This window comes from Panulirus ornatus, chromosome 51, assembly GCF_036320965.1.
Source record: "Panulirus ornatus isolate Po-2019 chromosome 51, ASM3632096v1, whole genome shotgun sequence".
In the NCBI taxonomy this organism is placed as follows: Eukaryota; Metazoa; Arthropoda; class Malacostraca; order Decapoda; family Palinuridae; genus Panulirus; species Panulirus ornatus.
Genome location: NC_092274.1, coordinates 4190001 through 4209360, shown reverse-complemented (window position 1 = coordinate 4209360; position 19360 = coordinate 4190001). Strand labels below are relative to the sequence as shown.

General features: G+C 41.4%; 1 protein-coding gene across 6 annotated transcripts in view; it reads right to left on the bottom strand.

Moving 5' to 3' along the window:
• LOC139764851 (uncharacterized) overlaps nt 1-19360 on the bottom strand; it is a 174082-nt gene that overhangs the window by 29395 nt on the left and 125327 nt on the right. For 3 of the 6 annotated variants that reach the window (XM_071691853.1, XM_071691854.1, XM_071691852.1), the window contains 9 exons: nt 11668-12471; nt 11272-11522; nt 10646-10754; nt 9534-9679; nt 8570-8711; nt 7714-7959; nt 6795-7025; nt 4236-4528; nt 2891-3047 (listed from right to left, as the gene is read on the bottom strand). In XM_071691853.1, the coding sequence (XP_071547954.1) occupies nt 2891-3047; nt 4236-4528; nt 6795-7025; nt 7714-7959; nt 8570-8711; nt 9534-9679; nt 10646-10754; nt 11272-11522; nt 11668-12471 (2379 nt within the window). Of the gene's footprint in view, nt 1-2890; nt 3048-4235; nt 4529-6794; nt 7026-7713; nt 7960-8569; nt 8712-9533; nt 9680-10645; nt 10755-11271; nt 11523-11667; nt 12472-13505; nt 13650-13771; nt 13828-19360 lie in introns of those variants that run through there. The other 3 variants (XM_071691856.1, XM_071691851.1, XM_071691855.1) reach the window with 3 other exon arrangements.

The following is a 19360-nucleotide window of genomic DNA, read 5'->3' as shown; positions in this document are numbered from 1 at the left end:
GTTGTTTGATCTTGATGCCTACCTAACAAAGGCAGGAAACACTGGATAGGTCTATCAATAAAACTTCTAATAAGAGCTCACTAAACATTTTATATCTGTAATTAATATTTCTATGGCCAAAATAAATAAACATCCATTTATTAATACTAAAGTTCATTTAACATGTCTCTGAACACTGCATCAATCAGCCTAAATCATTTGGGGATCATTAAAACATTTTCCTTTGACTGGGGTTCATTCTTTTATATAAATGCACTTTTATGTTCATCAGCCGTTTCTCAAGTCAATTAGGTAGTACCAAGAAGACACAGAAATGGTACCCATTTGCTCACATTCAATCTCTAGTTTTTTTTTTTTTTTTTTTTTTTGCCGCTGTCTCCCGCGTTTGCGAGGTAGCGCAAGGAAACAGACGAAAGAAATGGCCCAACCCACCCCCATACACATGTATATACATACATCCACACACGCAAATATACATACCTACACAGCTTTCCATGGTTTACTCCAGACGCTTCACATGCCTTGATTCAATCCACTGCCAGCACGTCAACCCCGGTATACCACATCGCTCCAAATCCCTCTATTCCTTGCCCTCCTTTCACCCTCCTGCATGTTCAGGCCCCGATCACACAAAATCTTTTTCACTCCATCTTTCCACCTCCAATTTGGTCTCCCTCTTCTCCTCGTTCCCTCCACCTCCGACACATATATTCTCTTGGTCAATCTTTCCTCACTCATTCTCTCCATGTGCCCGAACCACTTCAAAACACCCTCTTCTGCTCTCTCAACCACGCTCTTTTTATTTCCACACATCTCTCTTACCCTTACGTTACTTACTCGATCAAACCACCTCACACCACATATTGTCCTCAAACATCTCATTTCCAGCACATCCATCCTCCTGCGCACAACTCTATCCATAGCCCACGCCTCGCAACCATACAACATTGTTGGAACCACTATTCCTTCAAACATACCCATTTTTGCTTTCCGAGATAATGTTCTCGACTTCCACACATTCTTCAAGGCTCCCAGAATTTTCGCCCCCTCCCCCACCCTATGATCCACTTCCGCTTCCATGGTTCCATCCGCTGCCAGATCCACTCCCAGATATCTAAAACACTTCACTTCCTCCAGTTTTTCTCCATTCAAACTCACCTCCCAGTTGACTTGACCCTCAACCCTACTGTACCTAATAACCTTGCTCTTATTCACATTTACTCTTAACTTTCTTCTTTCACACACTTTACCAAACTCAGTCACCAGCTTCTGCAGTTTCTCACATGAATCAGCCACCAGCGCTGTATCATCAGCGAACAACAACTGACTCACTTCCCAAGCTCTCTCATCCCCAACAGACTTCATACTTGCCCCTCTTTCCAAAACTCTTGCATTCACCTCCCTAACAACCCCATCCATAAACAAATTAAACAACCATGGAGACATCACACACCCCTGCCGCAAACCTACATTCACTGAGAACCAATCACTTTCCTCTCTTCCTACACGTACACATGCCTTACATCCTCGATAAAAACTTTTCACTGCTTCTAACAACTTGCCTCCCAAACCATATATTCTTAATACCTTCCACAGAGCATCTCTATCAACTCTATCATATGCCTTCTCCAGATCCATAAATGCTACATACAAATCCATTTGCTTTTCTAAGTATTTCTCACATACATTCTTCAAAGCAAACACCTGATCCACACATCCTCTACCACTTCTGAAACCACACTGCTCTTCCCCAATCTGATGCTCTGTACATGCCTTCACCCTCTCAATCAATATCCTCCCATATAATTTACCAGGAATACTCAACAAACTTATACCTCTGTAATTTGAGCACTCACTCTTATCCTCACTCTCATCTCTAGTTGTCATGTATAATTATCAAAACCAGAGCCCTCCTATCCACATCCAAATACCATGAGTCTCTCTGCTGTTTCCTCTGACGACTTCATGTAGCTTAATTCAGCCACAGACAGCACTCTAAACCCTATGGACCTATTCACTCAAACCTGTGCATGCTAAACACCATCCCGAATAACTCAAAACCTTCTTTTCTTCCATCCTTCCATTTCATTTTTGGTCTCCCCCTCTTCCTTTTCCTCTCTTTATATCTTCACCTGTCTTGTTTCCCATCCTCACAAAGGAAAACAACAAAACAAACCACAGAAAACAAAACAATGAGAACAATCAGTGATTGCTTATCAACCAACTGGACTAAAAACCAGCAACATTAAACTAAAATACTTCCAGTTTAGTCTCATCTCAACAAAAATGGCATCTAATTCTTTGAAAAACTTTAGCCACTTTCCATCTACACCATTTCATAATCAACAACCAACCTTAAGCAGAAATAAAAGCTCATCCTTGCCTAACTATTCAGCAACTCAAACAAATAAGCTCTGACTAAATATAATCACACTGTAATGACTCAACAAGCACTAAGCAACTACCCCTTAATTCAATCTTGAACTCTACTACACCAAATATACACCCATCTGAAACTGCTCTCCTTAGTCAAGTATGACACTCTTTCTAGTTTGCAATATGAACACCATCCACCCTCCCATCCAATCATTACAAATACTAATTCAATGTATCACATGGCCCCTCGAGCCTAAGTTGTAACTTCCATGCTGAAGAAACTGACCACTTCTTTACTGATTTACAATCCCTTAACAAAAGCAATCATATAACACTAATACACTTTATGATCTGTGAATCCAACCAATGGATTTGATTACCTCCTAAAATGCTGCAGAAGCCCCATAAAGGGGTCCTGGGGCAGACAGGTATGGTAAGGTATAAAATATATGTATTCTCCTACATAAAAAAGTATTAGTTCACTTTTTGGAACATAAAGAAGCTTGTCCCTTACCTCCAACACATTCATCTGATACATGCCACTTTCTTTCAAAAGGAGGAAAAGTATTCTTTGTTGGACACCCATCTGGGAAACAATATTAAAGATGATGTGTGCATTCCGACCCAAAAGGCCAACCAAATATCTCAGCACCATCAGGCCAGAATTTTGTCTGAAAAGAAAATAAAAAACATTAATCGGTACTTTTAGCACCACTACTCTCCTTTCCATCTTATTATTTACCATGCACAATAATAAAAGACACATTTGATATATCTATAAAAAGTTTTCATAAGTTTGATTATCATGGATACATTTTGTACTCCTGACAGATAACAATTATTTGCAGTACTTCAAATTCAGAGGTTACAGGAAGCAGGAAACACAATGGCAAGAATGGAGGTCTCCTAAAATTATCAAAAATACAAGAAAACTGGGAGAATACTGTTACAGGCAAAATTATATGAAATGACTGAATGACAATCATGGAAGTTGCAAGCAAGTTATGAGCTTAAAGAAGGGCGAAATAAACTTAGCGAAAGACTGGTGATTGTAAGCAGTGATGTCTTGTTTCTGTATCAATGGAGAGGTGAACAAGACAAAAGTCTCACTTGGCAGGTAAACTTAAAAATATATACGGAATAGTTAAGCAGCTTTTCAGCTCTGAAAGGTTTCTTGAAATCAAGAAACTTGAAATAAGTTGAATATGTATTACTGTACTAGAGTGGCAAAGGTGTATCAACGTGATGGACTACTTGTAAATAAAAATGAGTTTAAAGAAAAATATCGAAATCAAATCATACTATCTGCACTGATAAATCAACTATTTTTCACATGCCTAAAGATAATCATCCTTTAAAAATATAACTAGTGTGTGTGAGTGTCATGTCCATGTGACTTACAAATCAAAGGAGGTCAGACAAGATGTCACCCACATTATTTCCCTAACACCATGTGCTAACCCTACCTTTCTAGCCAAATCTTGTAATAAGTACATGCCTACATAGGCTCAAAAACTTGAGTACTTTGTTCATACAACTAGCAAAGAAACTCTGATGAAGAAAAAAAAATCTGTGACCCTCAGTTTTTTGGGTGGTTAACTAGAGCAATACACACAGCACTCAGTTACTAAGTTTAATACTGGAGACAATAGTTAAGCTCATTTTTACCTAGAGGATACAACTGGTTCATTCAGCTGTGGAGTAAATGAGAGAGGAATCAAAGGTAATTAATTATTATGCCACCAAAATTACTCCTTTACATACCTTCAGAAATATGCTTGGCGTCCTCTAACGACAACAATTCCCTCCTACAACCTGGGACAAGATCTAAGATGAAAAAATCTGAATATGTTTCATACCTTAATACTGGATGTGTGATGTCCATTTTTTCTGCAATGCTGTCTATTTCTAACTGTAGTAATGAGATATCATGAATGAGACCTGAGAGGTAGAAAGCTCCTAGAAATTCCAAAAAGGATTTATGAACTGGTGTGTAGTGATCCTTTTTGGTCAGCTTTGACATTGACTGCATCTTTAGTAAAATTCCAAGGTCAACGACTTCTCCACCATGCTGACACTTTGTCTTCAGATCTTGTCCAGTGAAGTAGGGGACATTTGTCTTCAGTGCTTCCAAAGCCATTTTTCCAAAATCCTGCAACACCAGTCCTTATTCAGAAATTTAATTAAAATTCTCCCTTTGTTCATGAATTACAGAAAAACTGCTGTAAATGGATTCTCGTTACAGAAAAGATACATAAACTGAAACACCAAAAACTAAATAAATGCCTGTCTACCTAAAAAGAGATACTGATAGATTTGATATATATATTTTTTTTCATACTATTCGCCATTTCCCGCGATAGCGAGGTAGCGTTAAGAACAGAGAACTGGGCCTTAGAAGGAATATCCTCACCTGACCCCCTTCTCTGTTCCTTCTTTTGGAAAATTAAAAAAAAAACAAGAGAGGGGAGGATTTCCAGCCACCCGCTCCCTCCCCTCTTAGTCGCCTTCTACGACAAAAAAAAAAAAAAAAAAAAAAAAATATATATATATATATATTTGCGGCAGGGGTGTGTGATGTCTCCATGGTTGTTTAATTTGTTTATGGATGGGGTTGTTAGGGAGGTGAATGCAAGAGTTTTGGAAAGAGGGGCAAGTATGAAGTCTGTTGGGGATGAGAGAGCTTGGGAAGTGAGTCAGTTGTTGTTCGCTGATGATACAGCGCTGGTGGCTGATTCATGTGAGAAACTGCAGAAGCTGGTGACTGAGTTTGGTAAAGTGTGTGAAAGAAGAAAGTTAAGAGTAAATGTGAATAAGAGCAAGGTTATTAGGTACAGTAGGGTTGAGGGTCAATTCAATTGGGAGGTGAGTTTGAATGGAGAAAAACTGGAGGAAGTGAAGTGTTTTAGATATCTGGGAGTGGATCTGGCAGCGGATGGAACCATGGAAGCGGAAGTGGATCATAGGGTGGGGGAGGGGGCGAAAATTCTGGGAGCCTTGAAGAATGTGTGGAAGTCGAGAACATTATCTCGGAAAGCAAAAATGGGTATGTTTGAAGGAATAGTGGTTCCAACAATGTTGTATGGTTGCGAGGCGTGGACTATGGATAGAGTTGTGCGCAGGAGGATGGATGTGCTGGAAATGAGATGTTTGAGGACAATGTGTGGTGTGAGGTGGTTTGATCGAGTAAGTAACGTAAGGGTAAGTGAGATGTGTGGAAATAAAAAGAGCGTGGTTGAGAGAGCAGAAGAGGGTGTTTTGAAATGGTTTGGTCACATGGAGAGAATGAGTGAGGAAAGATTGACAAAGAGGATATATGTGTCGGAGGTGGAGGGAACGAGGAGAAGAGGGAGACCAAATTGGAGGTGGAAAGATGGAGCGAAAAAGATTTTGTGTGATCGGGGCCTGAACATGCAGGAGGGTGAAAGGAGGGCAAAGAATAGAGTGAATTGGAGCGATGTGGTATACCGGGGTTGACGTGCTGTCAGTAGATTGAATCAAGGCATGTGTATGGGGGTGGGTTGGGCCATTTCTTTCGTCTGTTTCCTTGCGCTACCTCGCAAACGCGGGAGACAGCGACAAAGCCAAAAAAAAAAAAAAAAATATATAAATAATGAATGTCTTCTACTTTTACCTATTCACATTCGTAAGAATATTAAATAATTAATACCTCATAAAACAGTGATATGAATTTACAAAGATGTTCTTTATATGAGTAAAATATCAGTTATTTGATTGCACACACCTACTCCATATACTAGAAATAAAATCTGCTTTTCCCTCAATTCCTTTTACTCATTAACTCTTATATTTCTACTTTTCACTTCCCTTTGATGAAAATTTAATAAAGGTAAACATAACTCCTTGCCAAACATATTATCATTTATATGTCTGTAGCAGATGATAATGAATTCTTTTATCAATGACTCAAACAAGCATTCATAAGTCTTAAAAAATTCCCCATTTCTTTCCTGCTGGTAATCATATGTAGAGAATATGAAAAATACATGAAACACATAAGTAATATACTTACAGACACAATTTCCCTTTTACTTTTATGTGATTGCATATTTCTTTTACTTTCTGTTTTCCATCCACTCTTCCTGACCATACAACAAATGAGTTCTTTTACTACCTTGCAATCTTATATAGTCGTATTCATACTCACTACCTCCATTAAACTTAACAGTTTTCAAAACCTATGTCTTGCTACCATGTTTTGCTTCTCTCGTATTTCACTAATCAAATCTCAATCATAAAAACTTCAATCTGAGATGATTTGAGTTTTATCTATGTTTGCATTCTGTAGCCCACAACATAATGACAGCTTTAAGACCGAATTCCTACGATATGTGTAAATTAGTAATATCTGACCTTTTAACTAATTTGCAAAGTCCTAGGTCGGCGTATACACTTACCGATAAAAGCTTGTTGTACTTGTCAGGTAAAACATCATAGCACATTGGTTCCCCTCTGCTGATCAAATTCTTTCGAATCATATGCTTTATAAGTGACATGTACATATCTGTGAGTCTAGAAGGTAGCTTTCCCCCTAAATCTTCATACAGAACTCCCATAGCCAAGCACATGATGGGGCATGTGATCAGGTCTCCATATTTTTCTTTACTTGCCGAGATGAGAGAAAGGACCTTGGGGGAAAATGAGATAACAATAACATTATCATATTGGAGATTCTCTATTACAAGTAAGTGTTTGACTGTAACTTCTCCTAAGCATTCTAGGCTACTGTGTAAATAGCTGCTTTATGATATTATGTTTCATCTTATAAATCTGCTTAATAGGGTCATATCATACATATCATACGACACATCAATAGAAAAATTTCATACTTCTGCTTTCATTTTCTTCTCTCTTTTCTGGCCTGCTTGCTACCTTGGTATACAACAAGTGTTCCATCTTAGCAGCATCCAGAGCTATAAATAACCAAAACTGTAATACTGCTGTATAGCAAGGCAGCCTAACAATCCCAAGAAACTGAGTTGTTTATCTACTTGTACTGTATGGGAAAGATGTGTTATGCTCATGAGGCCCTATCTCTCAAATTCACATATGCTGTCTGCATTAACTATTTCCTCAATACCCTTGTGCCATTCATCCATCATTCTTATGTTATGAAAGTATTTCTTTACATCTTTTCTAACTAGTTTCTTGCTACTTCATGTAATGTATTTTGGTTGCTCTATCTCTACTCCTTTATATAACTGTCACTATGTCATCAACCTATTTCAAACACTTAAATTTTGTGTGTGTCTTGCCACTCTCTTACAAAGAAACAATTAATATCCTATGTATGCTGGCTATATCTGCAGTTTTTACCTCATCTCCCCTTCCAGGTTTGCCGATAGACTCAAAGTAACGTGAGATGAACCTATGAGTTTGATCAGGAGCAAGTCCAGCTATTAGAAGCCGTCTGTGCAACATTGGTGGAATAGGTTTGGAGGATCCAGGTCGTGAAGTGATGACAACAGTTGCATTTGCGAACATCTGTCCCTCAATCAGCTCAGTGATATCTCCACTTTCTTCTTCACTCAGTTCATCATATCCCACAAGCAGAAAGAGCACCTGTTGGATAATAATCAAAAGTTAAGGTCTTTCACATGGATGTGTCTCATAATAATAGATTCTAAATGATAAATCATTACAATAATTTTGGTCTAAGTCTACCAAAGATAACTAAGCATCCCCACCCTTTGCTAGCTTCCAAATATGGGAGTAAAGATGCCAAATTGGCAAAATTTATTCTCAAAAGAGGTACACATGTAAACACGTCACCTAACACATGAAAGGGAGATTTTTTCTTTTTCTTAAATACTTATTCCCTGTTTCCCACAGTAGTGAAGTAAAAGGGGGGCTGAGTTACAGGGATAAGATAACAAACATGTATCTGCCCATGATGGGTGGCAAATGAAAGAGAAAAGAGTTGAGTGATGATTAAAAGTTTCAAGTTGCTGAATAAATTTAAAAATACTGGGGATATACTTGTTATCCGGGTTAGATGGTAATAATTCCACAAGCTATAACATCTACAATATGACTATCTTTTCTATTTTCCCACTCTTTTTAGACGATGTTAAAATCTTCCTTGTTTATGGGATACATATGTCAAAAACTCTTTGTTTCTCCTAACCATCTGTCATGATATTGCAGCTGATAAAATCAAATATCATCTTACCTTGTCATCAATTTTCTTCATATGATTCCATAGAGTGTTCATTGCTTCTTTACTTAATATATGTCTTGGGAGAACCTCTTTACACAAATGAGAAAACAGGGAACCACCACGAAAATCTCGTAACGTGAGGACAAACACCAAGCTAAAAGACATTAAATGAAATTAAAAATATATAATTCATGAAATGCATACTAGCATATCCCAGTAATTAATGCGCATTAAAACTGTTATTTCAGTAAAAGAGGAAAATAAGGAGGAAGAATACCAAGAGAGAAAGATGAAACTAAGAGTAAGGGATACTGTAAGAGGAAAAAAGATTTGTACTTTTTTTTTGCTTAACAAACCCTAAGTGAAGCAATAATGCTTTTATTTTCTACTACATGCACTTGGTTTGGTATTTTGAAAGTACAGTGAATATTGGGAAGCTCTAAAAGAGTGAGATACATAAAAATCCTTTTTCATACATAAGTCAGCAGCAAAGTGATTTATCAAAATGAAAAACATTAACTCGTGGTATTATACAGTGAGGTATTATCTGATATGATGCCTGTTAAGCCTCTGTTAGCAAAGGCAATCAATATTTCAATGTTCTATATATCTAGAATTTATGACGGATACAAGGTTCTCAACAGTGGAACGAACAAAAATACAAACTAACTAGTTAACGAATAAAAATACAAACTTGGTTAATGAATAAAAATACAAACTATCTAGGTTGACACTTAAGAAACAAACACTTTCATGAAAAGGCATAACGTTTCTACACATACATTAAACATATATACCCATTTGGCACACCTGCTCTGTCTTTCAAAATTTTTATCTTCCAAGGACAGTCTTTGGTCTACATAATTCTGCAAGAATTTCATTTCTGCATCCACTATGCTAAAAATGATTACAAAACTCGAGATTTATGACAAAAGAGACATAACACTGACAGGAGCTGAACTTTAAGTCATTTTACCTGTATGATGAGAGGTATGATCCTGTTGGGTCAGAGGCCCAGTCATATGCTAGCTTAAGGGCTAAAGTTGATTTGCCATAGCCTGGGTCACCCTCGACCAGAACACGCTTTGGTCGGTCTTCAACAGTTGACTCGTTAAATGGTAACTGAGAAAGGAATATTGATAAAATATTAAAATAAATAAGTATATATAAATTGCAAGACAGAGTAAGACCTGTTTATCCAAAAACACAAGGGGTCACATCTGACAGAAAATAAACTGATGAAAAACAGGACTGCAATATGCATGAAGAACAATTTTGTGCATGCTCTTTAACCTATTGGATCCTGTCACCCTGCATGAGTCTAATGCATCAGAGAACCATTGGACTACAAAGACTGTAACTTGAATTATGCAGGTTCTACATCATTACTTTTCATTCCTATGATTTACAGGTCTCATCTACACAAGGACTCTAAGAGCTGAGTCTAGTTATTTATAAAAACATTAAACAGCCATCTCTCGTGGAGAGTGAAAGATTATTGGCAGTATTACATGCTGTTTTTGTATGTGCTGTATTCATTAATGAAAATGCTCCAGAAATGCATTATCAATAAATATATATAGATCATGTTTATAGGTAAGTGATATATAAGCATCATGTGAAATATCATATATAAAGAAAATAGTTAGTGAGCTGGGAGCTAGAAATGACAGACATAGGCTCACCAGGGATTGTATGAAGCTACAGTCTGCATGGTGCACAGTAGTATGTTTTTTCAAAACCCATTTCTTTTTTGGTGTACAAGGAAATCCTTTTAAAATGCTTTATTGGGTTTGTGAGATTTTTAGAAAATATATTTTTGTACAAGAAAATGAGCATTTTGGTAAAAATGTGATTTGAAAAATAATTATACTTTGACTTGCACTGGAGAGAAAAGAAGACTTGCTTCAAACTCATATCTTGTGGAGCACAGAATGAAATGGTGTAATAACAATCAATTTCGACAGAGGAAAGTCTCACAAATAATAATGAGAAATCATAGTACATAGTCTGAGATACTACAATGGCAGCACTAACAATTACTGCTCATTTGTTAAAGATGTCATACATGAACTTTGATTAACTAACCTGATGAGGCTGGAGAATGCTTGGTACTGTTAGCAGACCAGGGGGAACCTTAAGGTGTGGTGCAAGAGGCACTTGTACCAAGCTTGTTTCAAACTCACTCACTATCATTCTGCAGCAAAATATATCCAATATACATTAATCAAATAAATCTTTCACTTTAATTTTTTCATATAAAAACATGCTATCAAAAACAGTAATACAACACATGCAATTCATATTTTTGTCTCTAACTAAACCATGGGAAAGTTGCATGATATTACAACATCCAGAATAAGGCTATAACCAGAGTGATGCTAGAGGTGCTCAAGAGATTAACTAATGAAATTTCAACACATGGCAAGAATTATAGTCAAGCCAAACTTCTATTTTTACCTAGGTGTAAAATAGCACCTAGATAAAGAAAAGGACCAAGGTTGTCAAGGAACATTTGTGGGAAAACGATATTAGCAGTCAAGTGAACCTAAGAAAAATAGGTGTGACACAAGAACTGAGATTAGATGATGAAATGTACTAGCAGATGGTGTGACCCATTAAATGCTAAAAACTGGCAAATTAGCTGAAAAAATTACAAAGGGAGGCACCTAAATGCATTTAGTAAACAAGGGTAATAGAACATGAAGATTTACCTAAAACCTGGACACCATGGCAGCTGGAGAGGGTTGGAGATGAGACTCTTGTACTGTGTCCTGAGAAAGGTAGCTACACGTGCCACCAGGGCACCACCCATGTCAGCTGCACCTCGCATGGATGCCACCCGCATGGAGGAAATGTAGTGGTGTGGTGTAGCGTATTTGGCATCTACAACTCCAGTGCTACTAAGCTGTGGGGTTGATGCCACCAATGGCACAGGGATTTCACCACCTGGGCTCCACACCTCCTGCACATTAAGCTTTCGTCATTTAATATATAATAAATACTTGATCAAGCATACAAAACTTGACAGACTGGTCTCAGTCAACAGGGTCTAATTTATCTTGTTAGTCATGCTAACCAAATGCAAAATGCAAACTAAGCATACTTACCTTAATTGTGAGACTGAGGCGATGAGGTGTCATCTGACCATTACTGAGGGGTGTTTGAACATCAAGCGACTCTGAAGTCTTGAAGTTACTGGGTGGGATAGTCTGGTTATTACTGGAAGGCAAAGGATTGGAGGGTTGTGCAGGATCATTTGGTGTCTGTTCCACTGGTCTGGGGTCACCATGGGGATCACCCTCAGGTCGAGCATCGGACTCTGCTGCACAAGTGGTACATGAAAGCACTGATGAGGATGTTCGAGTAAAACACGAAGAGGACGTGGATGAACGATCCTCACAGGTATCACAAGGAGGCAAAGAAGGTGGCAATGTTGGTTGGGGTTTCTGGTCTTCATCTTCATTATCAGGAGGATCTTCATACAGGTTGTCTGTGGATTTAATACTGGATTTGGAGGTTCTTCGGGAGCCAGGTGATGACTGCTGCCACGACCACCTTCCTGACCCTGATCGGTATTTTTCCTGGGACTCCCCACTACTGCCCACATCACTCCGGCTATGAGCATCACTGTGAACATCACTCTGGCCTTCACTGTGGGTATCACTGTGGGCATCACTGTGAGCATCAAGGGAGGCATATCCACAAGAGAGTGAGGCCAGGTCATCATGAAGACCATTGATGCTAAACTCTCTGGAGGCAGCATCATCCAACAGTCTGCTAAGTGAGGTAGTGTCATCTTCCTCACCCATTGTGGAAGAAGCACAAGAAGACCCACTGTCATCAATGAAGGGGATACCACCCCCATCTTCACCTGCGCCACCAGGAGGGTCCACAGCAGACACAGCCGACATCTGAAGGAGACAGCAAGCATCACACACATGCACTATCTACATGATACCTAAAACAGTCATTAGGAGTTATCAACTATCAAAAGTCTGATACTTTTGTATAAAGTTCTAAATATTATTGTTAAACAACTAAAAGTAGGCCACACACAGCAAACAAGCTGCTCCAAATCATGATACTGCAGAAATCATTCTTTAACGTTAGTAATGTATATGAAGACATACAAACTGGCAGCTGTTACCAGACTCTGCCTGACTGAGGTTACAACATGAATGAAAAGTCAACTTTGGCAAGCTGTACCAACCTCAACTGACAAAACAAGGTACTATCATGTCAAAAAACTTCTCACTTCAAAGAATTCCATCTTGTCTCAGCAACTGAATTTAGTGTAGCCTTGGACCTGCAGGAGCCCCTAAAATGGGACACTGGAATAACACCAGGACCCTTTCAGAAAATGGCCCAAGGGCAACACTGACAGATTACAAACTGACAATTACCACCTCAGTGGTAAAAAATGTATTTGGACTTTTACCTCAAAGTACACACATTGAGAAGAGTGAGATCAGTGGCAAAGGAGTGAAGGAAGATAATGTACCAATGAAGAAAAAAGTCTGGAGGCCAACGTCTCTGAAGAGCATGGCTGTATGAAAAATGCTGGAAAGGATAATAAAAAAAAAGTGGATTATTTACGAAAAAGAAATTGCTATGAGGTAGCATGAGTTCAAAGGAAAGTGGTCATCTTGGTAAATCTTACATATTTCTTTGACAGGATTGGCCAATGGCCCATACAGTACTTAGGGGAAGGCAGACTGTGTATTTCTGGACTGCCAGGACTCTGGCATCAATCCACACGGAAGGATTGTTATAAATATGGGTTTCAGGTGGTATGAGAATTATCTTGAACACCTGAAGGTGTAAAAATGTTTTCGTTTGGTGATAACTACACATCGGCGGCCCCGGCTGTCAACGGGTCCAAAGCCTAACAGACCAACCAATCAAAACAAACCAAAGTCACTAATACAAATATACAGGTCATCACATCTTGATTTTGTAGTCAGGCCAGCACACGCAAGATCTAGCCTTCGGTTGGACAAGGGTCGCACGGAACGGACATTACAGCCATGAGGTTACACCTAAGTACTGGAACATTGCAAAACATGTTTGACTGTTGAATTCTGTAACATAACGCAGCTGCCAACAAAAGCTTTGCACCTCGCTCTGAAGTTACATGCAACAGTCATCCAATTTGACACAATAGAGACACTGAAATGAACATGCATGACCGCTACTTATTTTTCAGCCAACCTTTGAACTTGCTTCCGGGAAGTGCCAAGTCCCAAACACACACGCACACATCAAACTACATACTTCACGCGCCACATATTTTGCGTATTACCAGCACCCTCCCTAGCCTCTCACGCCATTTCCAAACCCATTACGATTTTTTTTTTTTGTAGTAGTGAAACTGAGAGGACACGAAAACACATTAAACAACAACAACAATGCTTTATTGGGTAGTACAAAGTGAGATAACAGAGGGCAATAAGATACTGGAGGTGCAGGGTTGTAGGGGGGAAGGAAAGGCCAGTTGTGACAGGGTGAGATACGAGGCTGGCTTGGCAGGGGTGACTCTGTGATGCTGATGATGGTAGGAGGCTTCAGATGAAGAACGTGGGAGAAGTGAGAAGCTGCCCAGTCAACGTGGAGCTCCTGTAAGAGGAGGTGGGTGTGGCACGTATCGCGGCTCCTGAAGTATGCGGATGCCGAATTGTGCTTGGGATGCAGGAGGCTCCTGAAGAGGCGCTAGGGATGCAGGAGTGCCTCGGGCGTGGCCGTAAGTCCCTTCTTACAGCTGCTGCTCGTGACGGGCGGAGGCGGTGTCCCACGCGAATCCTGCCGAAGGTGGACGTCGGAGATGAGGCACCACAATAGAACCTGCCAGGAAGATGAAACGTCAGGAGTCACGTTGGGACATCTACTGACGGAGGAGACGCCCTTAGGGCGACTTGGGTCACATCGCCATGACTTCAGGTACCGTAGTACTTGTCTGTTGGTGAGTCAGCTGCCTGACTGGTTCGCTGCGGTGATATTCGGGTATTCAAGAGGCGGTGAGGTCAGGTCTGTGAGAGGTAGCTGTTTCCAGAGGGAACTGAGAGACGTGGAAGCCGAATATAGCAAGCCTCTGATCGTTCTCCATATTGGTGAACTTGAGGTTAAGTACGGAAGAGCGGCGGTTCTTGGGGAAAAAATGGTCAGGTCATCTATAATTACAGAGGCAGCTCTGATTTGCTACGGCCGACATCGAGTGTAGGTGTGAGGGATTAAATGCTGCAGGTGCAGATGTGAGGATGGGCTGCAAAAAAACATTTTTCCGATGATTATTATGGGGTCAGCTGAGGCCACAAGCTGACCCCTGCTAATGATGACGACATCAGCAAATAATGAAATTCACGATACAATTTCATATTCATATTCATACTCGCTGCCTTCATCCATTCTATCGCCACCCCGACACACATGAAATGGCACCCCCCTCCTCCACCCTAACGCGCGCGAGGTAGCGCTATGAAAAGACAACAAAGGCTACATTCGTTCACACTCAGTCTCTAGCCGTCATGTGTAATGCACCGAAACCACAGCTCCCTTTCCACATCCAGGCCCCACAAAACTTTCCATGGTTTACCCCAGACGCTTCACATGTCCTGGTTCATATATGGACCAACTAGTCTTTGTTCCTGTTACTTTAAAGAGGAAAAATCTTCTGCTCATTAATTGTGAATTTTGCACTAATACCTTTAATCTAGATGTCCTTTTTGCTTGACTCTTACATCAGCACATTCCTTACACGCCACTTTGTCCTGAATGAAGCATCCATCAAAAATATAAATCTACCACTACGCTTCAACAACACAAATAACGCGAAGTGGCGACTCATACAACAACACACTCCATCCTGTGACACCTGAGTCTTGAGAGGAACTGATGCGAGTAAGCGACATAAACGCATTTAAGAGATATCAATGAACGTGCCATCGTTTCCATAATTTTTCTTAGATAACTGGGAGATCTGAGGGTGCCGCCGCTGCTGCCAGGCGTACGGGGAAACGGGGCAAGATATCGGAAAGCCCCTGGCGAAATCATCCCGATCGACTATAGCTCCTCGCTCAGGGCACAATAACCAACTGGTATCGGGCGCACGGAAAGACTTATGGACAAAAAGGTCCGGCTCCTAACGGGTGCGCGCCGGGGGAATTCCTGGAAAATATATATATAAAAAAAGACAACAGAACAGGTTAGGTAAGCCTAGCCTCGCTGTACAACAGTGTACGATGTCTATAATTACTAACAGAACGCTTCAGTGGGCGTTTTGACCTCGATACCGTGATAAAGTTCGACAGGTGGAGGTGAGTTCCCTGAGGATCAGGATCCTGGAAGCCTCACCCTTAAGAAATAAGACCTAACTAACCCTACCAGTCACCCTAACTGTCATGCGAAGAGGCGAAGGCGCTGCGCGACCCCCTCGCCCTATACGGTCTAACGTAATGAAGACATTCTCGAATGATGGCCCGCTGATGTTATCGTCTTAAACGGATAGGTTAGCGGGTTGTGTGTGTGAGAGAGAGAGAGAGAGAGAGAGAGAGAGAGAGAGAGAGAGAGAGAGAGAGAGAGAGAGAGAGAGAGAGAGAGAGAGTTCGCCAGCCTGCCAACATTCTCCCTCCTCATTACTGCCTGCCACTCAGCGTTTTATAAAGAAATCCTGTGAAGATATTTTATTCGGAGGAATTCCATCTTTAGCGAGCAATTCCCGGGGAAAATGGAGGACGTTCCGATACTGCCAACGAGAGGAGAATAATACCTCAGTCCTGGCGGGATTGGAAGAAAACTTCTTTCCTTTTTAAAACACAAAAGATACTTTCTGTTTTACTGTTAATGAACTATATCTACACTACCTACATCACACATCAAAAGGAAGAAGTAGTCACCCTCACTAGAAATAATACCGACAACAATGCATGGAAAACATAAACAACCTGACGTGCTTGCTTTCAACATAAATTAACTGTGTATGTATTGTACGTGCTAAGTGAAATGTATGTGGCATTTACGGATCTGGAGAAGCGCATGATAGGGAAGACAGAGAGGCTTCCATGGAAGGTACTACGAATATATGGGGTAAATAAAAAGGTTCCTAAATGAGGTCTTTTTTTCTCACACTATCTACAAGTGTGCGAAGAGGAATGGAGGAAGGCGAGTGGTCCTTTAAGAAAGTGGGTCTGCGTCATGGATGTGCGATATCACCGTGGTGGTTTGATGCGTTCATGGAGAAAGTGGTGAGGGTGGAGCTACGAGTGAGAGAGGCGGGGGCGGGCGAACCAGTTGCTGTTTGCAGATGACACGGCTCCGGTGGCAGACACTAGAGGGGGGGGGGGAAATACCCGAAGCTGGTAACAGTTTGGGATGGTGTGTGTGTGTGTGTGTGTGTGTGTGTGTGTGTGTGTGAAAGGACGGGGTTGACGGTAAACATGAACACAATTATGATGAGGTACTGCAGACGGGGTGGTCTGAGAGTAAGTTATGAACTGTTAGCATGTAGAGTGATTGGAGTGCTCGAGAATACCTTGGAATGGACGAGGTACAGGATAAGAACCATGGCAGCTGCAGTGAGTCACGGGGTGGGAGAGGAAGAGTTAAAGTCATGGGTGCATTAGGGGAGAGAGAGAGAGAGAGAGAGAGAGAGAGAGAGAGAGAGAGAGAGAGAGAGAGAGAGAGAGAGAGAGAGGAGAGCTGACGAGGATGTGCCGGAAAGGTTCAGCTCAACGAAGAAGGACAAACTTTGAAGAAGACAGATGTGGTAAAAGTGGAGGTAGGAAGGGAGTTGCAACGCTTGAGATAATACAGCCACGGCATGCAAGATGACCCAGCCCCACCAACAGTTCAGGGAAATCTCGTCTCAATAATTCGGTAATTCCATATGTAGTAGTGAATTAATCGACTGCCACTATTATCAGAGGCAAAGATAAACCAGGCAGGCGCCATTACTGGGTATGCAGACGATATATTTTATATCTAAGACGAAGCTGACCGTCAAAAAAAAAAAAAAAAAAAAAACCGGGTTCATAAACGATATATTGTGAGTCTTCCAGGCCTGAGTCGGGTGCACGGGCTCAGCCTGCTCTGGGACTAAGCCGAACTTGGAGATTAACATCTGTTTCACTTGAAAACACTGTGCAGCCAGACATCTCTGAGGTTCACTTAGGTTAACTTAACACCTTACGACTCGAGGCGTTACCGGTCAGGTCAAAGGTCACGTCCCACAAGTGTACCATTTCAGAGGCATCAACATCCTCTCTCTCTCTCTCTCTCTCTCTCTCTCTCTCTCTCTCTCTCTCTCTCTCTCTCTCTCTCTCTCTCTCTCCAGCGGCCAGGCACCACGACAGCTCGTCCCCAACCCAGCTGACGCACCGAGCGAACCATGGGACTTACAGGTCGCTAATCTCACCACCAGTCTGTGGGATCATATGTCCCGCCAAAAAACCGTAGGATGAGCACCACCAGCTGGGGTGAGGGTGAAGGACCGACCGAAGGCCACCGATACGTAGTTACGGAGTACACCAGAACAACCCCGGACCTGCGCACCGCGGCTTCCAACAGCCTGGTGGACCAATGGACCTCACTAAAGCTTGGTTGCCTGGACCCGGTCCAAGCTGCGGGGGTAGCAGAACTCGGAATAACACGCTAGGTACAACTGCACACACACACACACACACACACACTCGAATTTCTTCCTTAGCGTCTGTGACGACGTATTGCGCACTGCGTATAATGTGTGGCCTTGAGAACCGCAGTGGCTGAACTAGAACCAAACTCATGACGCAAAACACACACGCAGGAACTGCAATGGCCAAGTCATCAGCAAGATGACCCATTGATAGTTTCTCATGAAACAGCACGAGATCTTTTCACACGTTCACATACAGGCTCTCTCTCTCTCTCTCTCTCTCTCTCTCTCTCTCTCTCTCTCTCTCTCTCTCTCTCTCTCTCTCTCTCTCGGTGCAATTTTTTCGTATCTTAATTTTGATGTAAGTTTTAAGGCAAGACCACCTCGCTTGGACCATGGGTCTGATTGGTGTGTGTATCTACGTAACTCTATGCCACACACACACACACACAAGAAATTACCCTCACAGTATCGGAGCGGATGTGAGGGGACAGTACAAGCGTCCCTAACTCTACCATATATGACCTCTCACACTCTCCCCTACTGTGAGGACGATCCATCGGCTCTACGCTCACCCCACGACAACCCCCCCCCCCCCCGGCTTCAGCCACACACACACACACACACACACACACACACACACACACACTCACTCACTCACTCACATAAATCATGTCCCCCACAGCAATACAATAAGGTCACTACAATAAATCATGTCCCCCACAGCAATACAATAAGGCCACTACAATAAATCATGTCCCCCACAGCAATACAATAAGGTCACTACAATAAATCATGTCCCCCACAGCAATACAATAAGGCCACTACAATAAATCATGTCCCCCACAGCAATACAGCCATGGTTGCCACAGCATCTCAAGATCTCATTAGTCATTCACATTCTGTCAAGAGAAAATAAATGAATAAAATGTCCGATATGATTGCATGAAATATGACAAACATTGATTGTGGAACGCAACAGTACGATCCTTGAGTACGACGGTACGATCCTTGAGTACGACGGTACGATCCTTGAGTACGACGGTACGATCCTTGAGTACGACGGTACGATCCTTGAGTACGACGGTACGATCCTTGAGTACGACGGTACGATCCTTGAACAAGACGGTACGATCCTTGAGTACGACGGTACGATCCTTGAGTACGACGGTTCG